General features: G+C 34.1%; 1 protein-coding gene and 2 long non-coding RNA genes across 3 annotated transcripts in view; 1 reads left to right on the top strand and 2 right to left on the bottom strand.

Moving 5' to 3' along the window:
• Positions 1–2,307: 2,307 nt before the first annotated feature.
• LOC119640652 lies at positions 2,308–3,034 on the bottom strand. The gene is made up of 3 exons (XR_005247695.1): positions 2,995–3,034; positions 2,836–2,931; positions 2,308–2,779 (listed from the first exon to the last, which is right to left on the bottom strand). It is a non-coding gene; the product is annotated as an uncharacterized LOC119640652 (long non-coding RNA).
• A 71-nt stretch (positions 3,035–3,105) lies between these two features.
• LOC119640356 lies at positions 3,106–3,673 on the bottom strand. Its single transcript, XR_005247659.1, has 3 exons — positions 3,601–3,673; positions 3,229–3,539; positions 3,106–3,166 (listed from the first exon to the last, which is right to left on the bottom strand). It is a non-coding gene; the product is annotated as an uncharacterized LOC119640356 (long non-coding RNA).
• Positions 3,674–4,346: 673 nt separating this feature from the next.
• Positions 4,347–14,086, top strand: part of LOC119640500 — a 12,723-nt gene continuing 2,983 nt past the window's right edge. The window contains exon 1 of the mRNA XM_038038586.1: positions 4,347–4,572. Within this exon, the coding sequence (XP_037894514.1) occupies positions 4,347–4,572 (226 nt within the window). The remainder of the gene's footprint in view (positions 4,573–14,086) is intronic.

Genomic DNA, 14,086 nt, shown 5'->3' with positions numbered 1-14,086 from the left:
TTTACAATTGCTTCCGAGAAATCGATATAAAAAAAATACAACATATTCGTTTGATCCCTCGCAACCAAAAAAATAAAATCCACGCTACAAAATTTGGTATTCCTTTAGATACAAGCTAGTAAACAAAATATTAAATTGTAACGTAAACTGCCGTTCGATTCTACAAAGTCTTTTTCAGATTAACAGCTGAATTAAGTTCGTATCAGTTGAATTTGAAAATTCTTTAGGCACACTTCTATGTTTGAAAAAGGTTATCCACATGAATAGCAATAGATAAAATTCGCGATTATAAAATTTCTTAATTTATTTTATTTTACAAGTTAGCCTAGACCGGCATAATTTTTTATTATCAAATTAAAGAACGCCCTCGCTAAATGTTGAAAGGCAACTTAGCAACTTAAATGGTAACGCCGTTCAGTCTGTTAAAAGTCCAATAATACAATAAATACAATAAATACAATACAATAAATACAATAAACTTCCAGCATTAAATACTAGTTAAAGCACAGAGTCGCTTATAATAAATAAAAAAATTACCAAAAATGGTTGAGTGCCCAACTAACAACTTAAATTGCCAGATCGTTTAATTTGCAAAGCCGCCAGCTTTATGTCTCACGTAATCTATTGAAAGAGCTTCATGTCTCGCGTAATCTGTTAAAATTCATTGCAAAATGCGAATTGCCGTCGGCATTGCAAAATGCATAGGGGTCTTACCAGTAAAAGTCAAAAATTTCAAAGATTTTAGGAAAAAGTATAAAAAGTTACAAGAAGAGAACATAAATTGATTTGCAATTAATAAAGAATTTAACGACGGCTCTGCAATTAGCAAAGGATTTAGCAACGGCCTTGCCTTTTTAACAGAGAATTTAACTACTGCTTTGCCTTTTTAACAGAGAATTTAACTACTGCTTTGCCACGCAAGTGGCCTAGCAGTTTAATTTGATAATAAAAATTATAGCGATCTATTTTTAGGCTAACTCATAAAATTAAATAAGTTTAGTTCGCGTATTTTCCAAAACACTTGCATGTATTGTGCCGTTTTGAGAATAAGCGTATATTCGTTCTCAATCATTCAACAGGTCTTTATAAAAAAGCCTCATCGATGCGAGATTAATGTACTCAATAATTTCCGTATACAAATTCTATATAATTGAGAAAATACAAATTCCATACAAAAGAGTTTTTGATTCGAACAATCACTTGAGTACACACGGGAACCATAACTAATTAAATACTAAAAAAAAACATTTAAGTTTTTATATATTTATTTATATATTATTGTTATATTTATTTATATATTCAGTCGATGAGATTTCAGTTTTCGAATATCTGTAACGGGATCTTTTTGCAGCTGACGCTTCTTTTCTTCTATAATAAAATCCATCCATTTCAGTTTGATGATCCCTCATTCGCTTCATGGCATCATCACAAAAATTAAGAAATTTTATATGAAAACATACATTTATAAAAAAGAATAAAGAAACATTAGTTATTAAATATCTCAAAGTTTTCCTTTGTTTTGCCGACGGCTTTTGCTAATTTTTCTTAGATAATTTGGTCCGTTAGATAATTTCACAGAGTTGAATCTTAAGTTCGGCATTTAAGATTGGCGTTAACATTTAAGTTGTTAGTTGGGCACTCAACCATTTATAAGTGACTCTGTGCTTTATTAGCTTTATTAGCTTGTTGCAAGAGCGTTCATTGGAAATTTTGTCTCTTCTCAAACTTTCAAACGCCTGGCGCACGATGTGGCGATTCATCTACGTCTAGTCTAACTAGTTTCGGTGTCATGCTACTCTTTTGATTGTCACAGCAAAAGAGTATAAATATTTAAAGAAATCTACAAATTTTTATACATCATATATACTAAGTACGTACATCTATATATATATATATATATATATATTTGTTCGTTAAAATGTATTGTACATATACGCAAAGTTATGAAATATTTACAACGTTATAACATAACACACGAAAGACAAACTATGAATAAAATTTTTTTTAAGTTGCGATATTACAAATAAATATTAAATTTTAAGATTCCAATCTGCTCTACGACTTATCATCTATTATTTTTAAATTTCTCTCATTATAATTTCAGTTTTTAAATTTCAATTGAAAGAAAAAAAAAGGAAAAATAAAAGAAAAACAGTTTCAGATTGAATCTTAGATACCCACCATTTTAAACAAGTCGATACAAGATCACAGCAGTTTTTTAAAATTGACGAAATAGTGCAAATATATTTTTTATTGAATTTACTCATTTACACGGCCTGCGCCGATGTTTATATGTAAACATAAATTAAGTTTTTTTGTTTTTTTATTATTTTTTTTTTTATAGAAAAACTGTATATAAAATAAGCGAAATAAAGTGAAACACTATGAAGACTCTTAAGACTTTTTTCTCTAATATCATTAATCAGTGAATTTCAGATGAAAGGATAACTCTGATGAGTGTTTTTATAATGCATACGGCCTAAATGAAAATGAGAATAAAGCCAAGTTTTCTGCCGATCAACATCAATATTAGCCTTAATCGAACCATCTTGTAAGGATTAAGCTATATTAAAGCAGATATCTTAGCGATGTTGCAAATATGAAAATGAAATGAAAATAATATAATTGTTTTCTTTCATATTAGTTTTTTATGTTAAATTTATTAATCTCTTGTATCCAACAAATTGTCATAAATCTCTTCTATACCGGAAATCTGGTGAAGCTTGGCAAGAAACTTTTCATAGCCCGCGTGCTCCTCTGAAGGCAACTCCACATATTTCTAAATATAACAAATGAATAAACATTAAGCAAAAAAATATGGACAATTGAATGTACCACGGGCGTATAGATGTGTTCCATATTTTCGATGATATAGTTTTTTGTTTCAATCGATTTCCGCAAGGAAAGCAACTCTTCAGGTCTGCAAATAAACTAATAGAAACATGGAAGTTCAGTATTCTCAGCATTCGAAGATTTCGCTTCTAAACGCCTTACTTTAACAAGCCCTGCAGCGGCATCAGATACTTCAACTTCTTCTGCTCCACATTCGATGGCATTTTCTGTAGCTAACTCCTCAATATTTTTCGATGAAACTAAATGCTCCTTACTGACGGTTGCTTCTATAAGACCATACTCTTCAAACGAGTTATTCGTATCTATCATAGCGCTGGGAATAATTTTGAAAGTAACCATTTTAAAATCAGGAACAAATTAAGTTTTATCACTTACCCGGACTTTCTTAATATTGGTGCAATCTCCTGTTTCAGACCTGAATAATTATCGGTGTAAATAATCAAAACGATGAAAACTTTTTGCTTAAAACGCAAATCGAGGCGGCATCTCTTTAGTTCCGTTTTGTTTTGCTGGCACTTTTTAATACTACTTTGGATGCTTGACATCGGCATATTTTTTCGAAGTAACATTCTGAATTTTTACGCAAATTTTCGAACTGCACTTCTTTAGACATAAGCGAAAATGTGTTACAATCATATAAATGATGACTACGGCAATTGGAGCATAATGGAGTTATTGAACATTTACTAAAGTTAGTAAGTCTTTCGTTATCTTTAATACAATAAATGAAAATTGTATTTTACTTACCTACAATAACTTTGAGTCAACCGAAAGCAATTTCTGCATCTCTTATCACCAGGGCAAGCAATTATCCGTATAGGGCTTTCATTTAATATTGGTTCGCCGGCTTTTATATTTTCACAAGCTCGAACGTATCTAAAAATTAATTTTATGTAATCCTTTTAAGCAAATTTTTATTTTAGTTGTAAGATTTTTTTTTTTTTTTTTTGTTACCTTCCCAGCGTATCATTTTGGGCGATTTTATGACACTATGACAATAGAAAAGGAAAGGAGAAATGCCTTGCAAGCGCAAGATACTGAATGCTTTTTAACACTCTATGTTAAGGGTTATCGACTTTCACAAGCTGACATCTAAACATCTAATATTTTTACATAAAATGTTTAACTCATTCTATATGTAGGCCTTGCTAAATATAATCGATTTATTCAATTTATAAACAACGATTAGAAGTAGAGCGGAAATTTTAATATGGGGTGATCAACATGACAGTTCGGTTTTCGAGTAAGCAGCGCTTAATAACTCGCTCTTTATAATTATGTGTTAATTATTTTTATTTGTTAAATAATGGAGGATAACTTCTTTAACGTACTCGACGCTAAAAAAGAGTTAAGACAGGGTATAGTGGAATGTCAGAAACGTGGTTTAGTGTACAGCGTCAAATGGTTAGCTGAAATTTGCCACGGCCTTGCGGTTAATTCTTGCTGACGTGGTTATTGACGGAGAGGATGAAAAAGATAATTTCGGTATTAAAATGCTGGAAGGCATAGCACCGAAAGAATACGATAATTATTTTCTGACTAAAAGTTACTTTGATGTACGTGAATATGATAAAGCTGCTCATTTAGTGCGGAATGCTAGTTCTCCAGTTCCCAGATTCCTTCATCTTTTTGCCACTTGTATGGCAGTGGAGAAAAGACGGTTGGATTCGCCCTTTGATCAATCGAATCTAAATGAATCAGGTCGATTTAAAGACCTGGGTGAGATTTTGTTTACTTTGCGGCCAGAGCATTCGCGAAATAAATTAGACGGTTACGGCATGTATTTATACGGTGTTTTGATAGAAGAGCAAAAGCGACCAAGGAAAAGAATCGCAAACAATCAGCAAACCACTAAAAAGATCAGCAATTTCTTTTATATAAATTTTTTTAACAAAAGGGTCAGCATAAAAAATTGTGGCAGATTCATTATTCGTCTCTTTTTGCAGTGCAGAATTGTTATTATTATTATTATTATTTTAATTTTAGACTAATGAATTGAATTCTTAGACTAAAAAAAGAGACATTGAGCACTAGCAACACAGGCTATCGGCTCTAATTTAAAAAAATGGATATTAGATAATAAGCTTAGTAGTTTTAATAAAGTAAAATATTGAATTGATATTCTGTTCTGAAGTTGATTGTAGAATGTACAAAGGGTTAATCGTTCCAAATGCAATACTTCTAGCCAAGGAAAAGTTGAGGCAGTCGCAGAGAATGTGCTTTATAGTAAGAGTTTGTCCACAACAGCAGATTGGGGGAGAAGACTTCTTCAGGATCCATTGGTGAGTTGCAATTGTATGACCAAGGCGAATTCTCGAAAATGTTTGGATCTTGGTTTTCTCAACATTTGTTGGATATAGAGGTGGAGTTAATTGAGGGTTAATGCAAGAGTAGTGTTGATGATGGTATTGTAAATTTCCTTCTGCAATTTTCTCTTTAACTTTTCTTCCAATGTATCTTTGAAGATCCAACTTTTCCATGACATCATCCATAATTAGAGGAGCAGAAGCAGCATACTTTGCCGCTCGATCAGCCTGCTCATTTCCCAGTAAACCGATGTGACTTGGTACCCATAACATTTTAATTTTTCCGTCGGGTGTAGTAATTATATTCCTTAATTTGTTGATGGTGCTCCATCTCGAAGTCGAAGGGTTCCGGGTAGCTAGTAATACAGACAAACTGTCAGTAACAATGACGGTTTTGAGTTTGTTTTTATGGGCAAGGTTGGCAGCGTGAAGGATAGCTCTGGCTTCGGTTATGAAAGTTGAAGTGCTTTCGTGAAATATGTGTTTGAGAAGAACCCGTCCTGTAGCATTTACCACCGCGCAAGCAGTAGGCAGACCAGAAGATTTTGAGCCGTCTGTGTACAAAAGATTCCAACCAGTATTGTCCAATACTTGGGTTTTCTCAGCTATTAGATTCCTGAAGACGTAATTTGGAGTATCTTCTTTCTTGTGCATAGACAGTGAGATGTCAAAAGAGCAGTCTTTCAAAATCCATGGAGGTTTAACACCAAAAGAGCGGGAACTTTTTAAGGGAATGTTCAATTCCTTTGCGATGCACAAACAATGGTCAATTGCAGATGGTGACTTTGGAATTTTCTTCGCAATAATAATCTTTCTTACGTCATCACCGAGAATGGATTTGTTTGAATTAAGAAGCTTAGATTTTAGCTTTTAACTCATACAGTCTATTTTCTAAAGTTGGGAGACCAATTTCAATTATAATATTATTTATGGGCGTCGTCCGAAAAGCATAACAACTTGATCTGACGGCTTGGTGATAAACCGGTTAAGGACGTTGATATTAGATTTGCAGCTATTGCCTTAAATTATCAAAGCGTAGTCAGTCTTGCTTAACACAAGCATTTTGGTAAGATAAGCAATAGTGTTAATATGCGCATGGCTTCTCCAAGCAACGTACTGTATGAAATTCACCCTTGTTAAAATAGAATTTTTTAACCGAAGACAGTGTGCTTTCCAACGATATTTGTTGGAAAAAGTGAGCCCGAGAATATGCAGCGTCTGCACGTTTAGTACTGGTAAGTCATTAATATGCATCAGTAGATTTCCTGCATCGCAAATCTGCTTTCGACAAATGTGCATTTTTTTAGATTTTTGTATGGGAATTTTAGCCCTGACGAGTTTGCCCATGCGGAGATCTCTCGTCCAATAGATTCGAGGATGTTGATTGCCTTCACGCTATCTTTTTCTTTTGTAAAAATGTATACATCGTCCGCGTAGAGATAATGTTCCACTCTTGGTACAAAGAATTTTGCTAATTTCGTTGAAGGCGATCTGGAAAAGCGTGACAGAGAGAGGAGATCCTTGCGGAATGCCATTCATTAGCGGAAAGGAATCAGAGAGACGTTTGTTTATTCTAACTTTAAACCGCCGATGCAACAAGAATGATTTGATCCAACATTCTACGATGAAGACCAACTCTATCAAATACTTTTTCCAAATGAATTGAGAGAATTGTTACGTGATTTCGTTCGGAAATTGCTTTGCTTGTAAAATAATCAATATGTAACAGAGCGTCGATGCACCCTCTACCCCACTTGAAACCAACTTGTTGCTTTGTTATCAGGTTCTTGGACTCAAGAAACCAAGATAATCTAGATGTCATAATCCTTTCCAATACCCTTGAGAGGCAAGATAAAAGAGAGGTTGGGCGATAATCCTATGCGATGGAGACATTTTTAGACTTTGGAATTGAAACAACTGTAGCCAGTTTCCACATGTAGGGTATATGGCCAACCAAAAATACCGTATTACATAGGTCCAGTAATTCCTTTTTACTTGAATTAGACAGCGCACTGATCATTTGGTAGGAGATGCGGTCTAAACTAGATTTCCTCCCCTTCGATTTGGAGAGACAACTTTCAAGTTCTAAGGTAGATATGTAACTTTCCAGGAATGTGGCACATCTGTCAATACAATTTGAAAGAGAAATTTAAGTCTTTTTATTTTCGATGAAAGCACTGGAAAAGTTGCTGTCAGAGGAGTATTCGCACCAAATTTGTCCAAAGTGATTAGAAATATCGTGTGTGTCAGTTAAAGTTCCATTGGGAGTGCACATGGCAGAAATTTTGTTCAGGTTTGAAGTCCCATTAAGTCTGTTGATTTTGTTCCAGACAACTTTCATTGATGTATTTCTGTGAATTCCTCTCGAAAAAAGTTCGAAACTAAGTGCCTTTGATTTTCGCAGTTCCTTCCTGAATAGAGCATTGGCCTTTTTGTATAATAACAAATGATCATGATCAGGACATCTCTTAAAGCGGTGCCCCAGATCCATTTTATTGTTCCTCAAAAACGAAAGCGTGTTGTTCCACCAAGGAACCCTAGCTCGTTTAAAAGAGCTGTTGGATTGAGGAATAGAAAGATGAGTAGTCGTGCGAATCCCTTTAGACATAATAGCAGCATCATGGTTGCAGTTCCCGTTGAATGGCTTTGAATTCAGAAATGACTCGGTCTGTTTGGAGTAATGGATCCAATCCGCTTTATCTAAGAAGAATTTGGTCTGTTTTGCTGGATTAACAGAGGACGATGGAAGTTCAAGATCGATTATGATTGGAAAGTGATCGCTATTATGCAGATCATCAGAAATAGACCAGGAAACCGAAGGAAGAAGTGAGGGAGAGCAACAAGTTAAATCAATATGTGGAAAAGTATGATGAGTTGAAAAGTGCGTGGGTTTTCCATCATTTAAAATGCAGAGATTGCTTTGAATGAAGGCCTTTTCTAAAACAGTACCACGAGGTGAGATATAGAGCGAAAGCACTGTAAATTTTATGTTTAAGATTATTTGTATCGCTACGGCTTGAATGTTTGAGCTAAAATTTAAGCGTTTGTGAGGTATGTTTGATTTTAAAAAAACACCCACTCCTTGTTTGGAATATGAATTTTGATCAGCATTCGGGAAGTATCCAGTATATGATTTGGGTTGAATGGGATTAATAGAGCTTCTACAATGGGTCTCTTGAAGCGATATAAAAGTTGGACTGAAATCACTTACGAGTGTACGGAATTCATCAACATCATTAAGAAGTCCCTTAAGGTTCCATTGTAGAAGTTTAGAAACTTTATTTAATTGTAGTGACATGGAGTGGAAAGTAGGTTAAGTGGACATATCAGCGTCTCCGTCGATTCTGGGGGATTTAGATTATTAAATTTTGGCACATGTGTTGTTGTTTTAATTTTTTCAATATTTGCTGTTGTTTTTATTTTTTCAATATTATCTTTGGCTGGCAATGGAACTGGTTTGGCAATGTAATTTTTGGTTGATGGTAGAACAGGTTTTTCGTTGGAAGGAGTTGGAGTTAAAGGCTTATTAGGCACTATTTGCGAGGCGACAACAACGTAGGTATTGCTTTTGCTAATTCTTTGGCTTCCAGATGGATTAATTTCCCGGTATTTGCGTCGCGCTTCACCCCTGCTACAGTAATTTTCTGTTTTGATTTTTAGAATTTCACGCATTTGTATAAAACGTGAGCATTGTTTGTCTAACGCAGAGTGTTAATCGTTACAATTTAAGCAGAAGCTACGCGTATAGCTTTCAGGACGTGGAGGAAGACCACAGTAAGCACAGGATGGAGGACTGGTGCATCTTTTAGCCGTATGGCCCAGGCGTTGGCAGTTTTTACACCTCATGGGATTTGGAATTTAGAGTTCCACTTTACATTTGTACCAAGTTACATCAACCGTCGCCGGTAGCCGATAGCGGTCAAAAGACAAAATAATTCTTCCTACAGAGAGCGGGTTTTTCCATCGTCATTTAATTTGGTGAATTTGTAGACTTCAGTCATTCCTTGACTGCTCATTTCGCCAACAATTTCATCGTATGGCACATGCTTTAAGCATGGGGCATAAACTGCGCCTTTAACTGAGTTCAGTTTGCCACGCAGTTTAGCGGATATAGCACATAAATTAGCTAATGATTTCGATTTTATGAGCTTTTCGGTTGCGCTCGGGTCCCCAGCGTGGACAAGTAAACTCCCATCGCGTAAAATCGATATAGAGTCTATATATGTTGTAATGCTATCTAGTGCTTTTTTAATAGCGAAAGGTCTGATTTGCGAAATTGTTATGGAGGGATCAGTTGGAGAAATCACAACATATTTTTTGTCAATAGGAATGATGTTACTGGTTGGCAACACCGGAAAGTCGGACTTTTTAATTTTTTCCTTTGGGGGGATAAGTCTGCTAATAGATGAAATCAATTTCAGTTTTTATCTGGCGGTTCCGGGGCCATTATGCCTTATGGATGTGTATTATTTAGTAAATTGGGAAATAACCACTCACTTAAAAAGGTTTGGAAACTGCTGAGCATAATGACGATTGTTTTCAAAATTTTATTTTTCGTTTATGTTTTTTGTTTTTTTTTTTTTTGATTTTTTTATTATATTTACAGAAAATGAAAGCAAATATCGTATCTGCGATAATCAGTTTTTGCAAAACCACAGAAAACACACAAAAACACGTCGATGTCGAATGTCTAGGAAAACTAAGTGTAGCTAAGAGGAGTAAGTGCGCTGTCGCTTTGACGTCTGCTCGTGTGCAATGAGTGAAAAAGAGAACAAGAATCCAGAAGCATTTTATGAACAAGAACAAGGACTATTTGCTTACTTTCTGTCTGCCGAAATCGCAATAATAAGGTCGGTCCACAATAAAGAAAAATAAAAACGATGATATCGCCCAGAGTAAAACTTCAATAACTCGAAAAATTTTCTTCATTAAAATCACGTATTACACTTTAACAACTGACTAAAAGTCGCAAGGCGGTTCAGAACTGTTTCAAAATGTGATTTCAATAACAATAACCGCAGGTACGACGACACTCTATTTCATTCTATATATTCTATCTCATTCTATAACACTCTTGAAATGCATATGTTAAAAGGAGTTTTATTCTTACGATTTTATGGCGTATACAGACTGCGAACGAGGTGCATACAAATTAGGTCTGTAAAGCAGTTAGCTCCCTTGTGACTCATCTCTTCTCATTTTTCGAGTAAATCAATTAAGTAATGAGCTAATTAAATAATTATGAGCTATTTCTTGGAGCACTACTTTCACCATCTCTAACTTAATTGTATTTAATCAGGCAATTAAATTTATAAAAAATAATAACTTAATGCAATTTTTCAATATAATTACCTGCTCTTTGCAGTCTAATATTAACGGGCGATTTAGAGTCACATTCCAAACATCATCAAGGAACAATGCTGAGGAACATAGAAATTCCATAAATGAAAAATATTAAAATCAATTTCTCTGTTAATAATTATATAGATAATAATAAAATTAGAGATAATAGTGACAATTTTACTGAAAATGAAAATATTTCATTAGATACTAATGATGTTACATAAATAAATAATACAAGTTTTTCTCCTATGAACACTAGAAATAAAATATAGGAAAATCAAAAAGTTTTTCAAAGCAATCCTGTTACAATGGAAAATGATTTACTATAAAGAACGTCTACTTACAATCATTAAATCGACTCTTGACCACCAAAATAAGGCTAAGAGCTGCCGTAAACAGTGAACTGCCGCTATGTTTAGCACTGAAGCCGAAATGTATATCATTATCCGAATCAATGAAAGAAACTGCCCATCTTCGAAGTTATGTAAGTTATGTAACTTGGGAGAAGCAGGAGCGGCAACAGTGTTCAAAGCCAGTCAGGGTACCCAAACACCTAAATGAAACCTCTTCTCCCACAAAAGTGATAGTTTACTGTACAGCTGCTGTTTGGAGTTTATATCAAGCTTATAGACGCATAGACGATGATCGTGGTAAATCCTATGAGCTGGGCCAATTAACAGGAAGTGCATGCGTAGCATATTAGAGTCGTGTCGAACTTTTCAAACAGAGGCGATCCAATCTACATGCTTTTTGTATATAATTTTTTTAGTTCAAATGATTACTTCGGGTTTGCAAATTATCTATACGCAGGTAAGTCAACATGCACAATACTTTTTACATTATATTAAAATTTTAATGTTTTCCTTAGAAGATGAAGTGGCTTTTATCCAAATTTTGGTATACTATGTCGAAAGAGCTTATCGTTCACCGAACACGGATCATCTGTGGCGGGATTGCCATAGAAAACGCAACCAGAGCGACACATCGGTTGCATTGGGTTTGATTCATTTTCCATTTCTATTTGTCGTTGCCTCTATTCGCTCTAGTTTTTGTCTATTTTGTCTTTTCCAAAGGTTTCGCACAACGTAGCTAATTCAAGTTGGTAGTGTTCTTACGGCATTGGTATTTGTTTAAAATAGTTGTGTTTATAATCACTACAATAGTCATGGATTTTGCAAAGTGTGCACAATACAACACTAATTTTAAAAAAATTTTGTGGATGAACGGTAGGTTAGAGATTTTCTTTCCTGACGGATCAACGATTGAATAGCTTTAGGCTCAACACTCAAATCTAGATAATAATAATACAAAATGTGTGCATGCACACACACGCAGAGGTTATAAGTTGCTAGATCCAGTTAAAAGTGAAGAGCGTTTTCAATTCATTGAATGAAAAAAAGCAAAGGAAGGAATTTTTTTCTCGGTATATCCTCAAGTTCAGTTCTTTTAGCAGAAACATTCCTCCTCTTTGTTGCGTTTCTTTTTTTTTTTAAACTTTACTCGTAATTATGTAATGATGATATTTTTTCGGTGTAATTGTTTAATTGTTATAATGAAATAAACAGTAATAATTGTTGCATCGAAAACATATGTATAAAGTACAAAACAAAACGCGAAAATAATTGATGTTCGACTAATCCACGGAGAGATAAAGCCAACTTCACGCAAATGTCGATTCATTTTTTTTAATGCAACATAAGAACCAGGCCAACGAACGTTGCAAAAAATAAGACCTGTTCCCTTATTATTGACGTAGTGTGCGAGCACTACTAATACTTGTAGATTATGGAATTTATTAAATCACAACACACATCACGAAAAATAAATACATTAAATATGTTCATGCTTGAATTTTCACAATATTTGACGACCCGAAATTGTATGAGCAAGAGAAAGAATTGAATTTTTTAAAATATTTGACGACCCGAAATTGTATGAGCAAGGGGAAGAATAATCAATAATAATAAAAATAATAGGAGCAGAGTCCTCGGCAAATAAACTCCTCCGTGCATCAGAGTCCTCCGCACATAACATACATCTTCGAATATCCTGATTGGGACATTGAACGCATTTCTGATGCAATTATATAATTTAATGCAACGCCCTTTACAAAAATTTACTAATGCACATTAACGGTTTATCAACGCATGGAAGAGCTAAAGTTTTACGAATATGACAACACAGATTCTTAATTGAAAATGCCCGAGTTCCTTTTAACTTTCTCCATTTCTCTAATTGGTTAAATGACATTTAAAAAAATTTTCAAAATCAACTTCAATATTTTAAAGTTTAACAAACACATTTTGTCCAAAATTGTTTATGAATCATACATTTTTCAACTTCTAATCAAAATTCTGCCTGTTCTCAATTACCACAAAATCGATTCAATTCGTAAAAACTCAATTATATAAAACAAAATCTTACATCTTCACGGTCGGGTCTAAATCTAACGCCGTCGACAGTGGTTTACGATTCCTTGATATTAATCAGAAATATTTTTAAACAACCCTAACAGCTCCATTTTCACAGCTGAATTTTCGAAACGATTCTTCTTGCGGCCATGCAAAAGCAAAAAAAGATTTTGGGATTGTTTTAGACAGTAAATTTGTTTTATCGCTCCTCGCAGGTAAACCTTATCCATGTACATCAGAAGTTATACCTTTGTTGTACAATCTAAAACACGAAAATTTCAATTTTCATCATTCGCGCTGTGATTCATGCTGACCTGAGGGTAATCGACAAAAAGCATTTAATTCTTTCTTGGCAATAAGGATGGGATAACTCACCTTTACACATGTTTATATATTGTTTTTCATTGCGAGCGATAATACATGCGCAAATGTTGATATTCAATATAAAGAATTCAGAGTGTTTTCGAGTAATCCCCATACATTCGCTTGTGCGAGGGTAATACGATAAGTTTCAGAGAAAGCCATTTTCCATTTATTACAGCACTTATAAGGACATATGTACGTATATATATATATATATATATATATATATATGTATATATATGTGTGCGGATATATGCAACACCGAGATGGACTTGAGATATCCACCGAAAGCATGCTGAATCAGTCTAAGCTTTTGTGTCCGTCTGTCTTGTCTTTAAAAACTAAACAAATCTCAATTGATTCGTTTCAATTTTTAAATAAATTAAAAACACTCCCCGTATGTGGAACTTAAGTTGTGGAAAACACCGTATGTGGAACTTAATTTAAGAAACCCATTTTGATTAAAATGTGAAAAGGAAGAAAATCAAAATTTGGGAAAATTATTGTATATTTTTTTTTAACTGAAAAGTGTTTAGTACGCACGCAGGCCTTCTCTTTTCTCTTAGACTAAATTTCTAAAAAAAAAGAAGATCCAAGATATTTTCTGGTTAAGCTTAATTTATCAACAGTCGTTTCTTTATTTTTGAAAATCTTGCATTATTTACAAGAGAATGATAAATAACAGTAACTTTGTTTCAGAGAGAAATAATTTCATATTGTATAGAAAATAATCCCTGGTGGTGGCGTCAAACTGAAATAGAAGTGTATAAAACTATTGAGGAGACGTACAAGGGGAGATGAATGCATATT

Source organism: Glossina fuscipes, unplaced genomic scaffold (assembly GCF_014805625.2).
Source record: "Glossina fuscipes isolate IAEA_lab_2018 unplaced genomic scaffold, Yale_Gfus_2 121, whole genome shotgun sequence".
NCBI lineage: Eukaryota > Metazoa > Arthropoda > Insecta > Diptera > Glossinidae > Glossina > Glossina fuscipes.
This window is presented reverse-complemented; position numbering and strand designations above follow the sequence as displayed.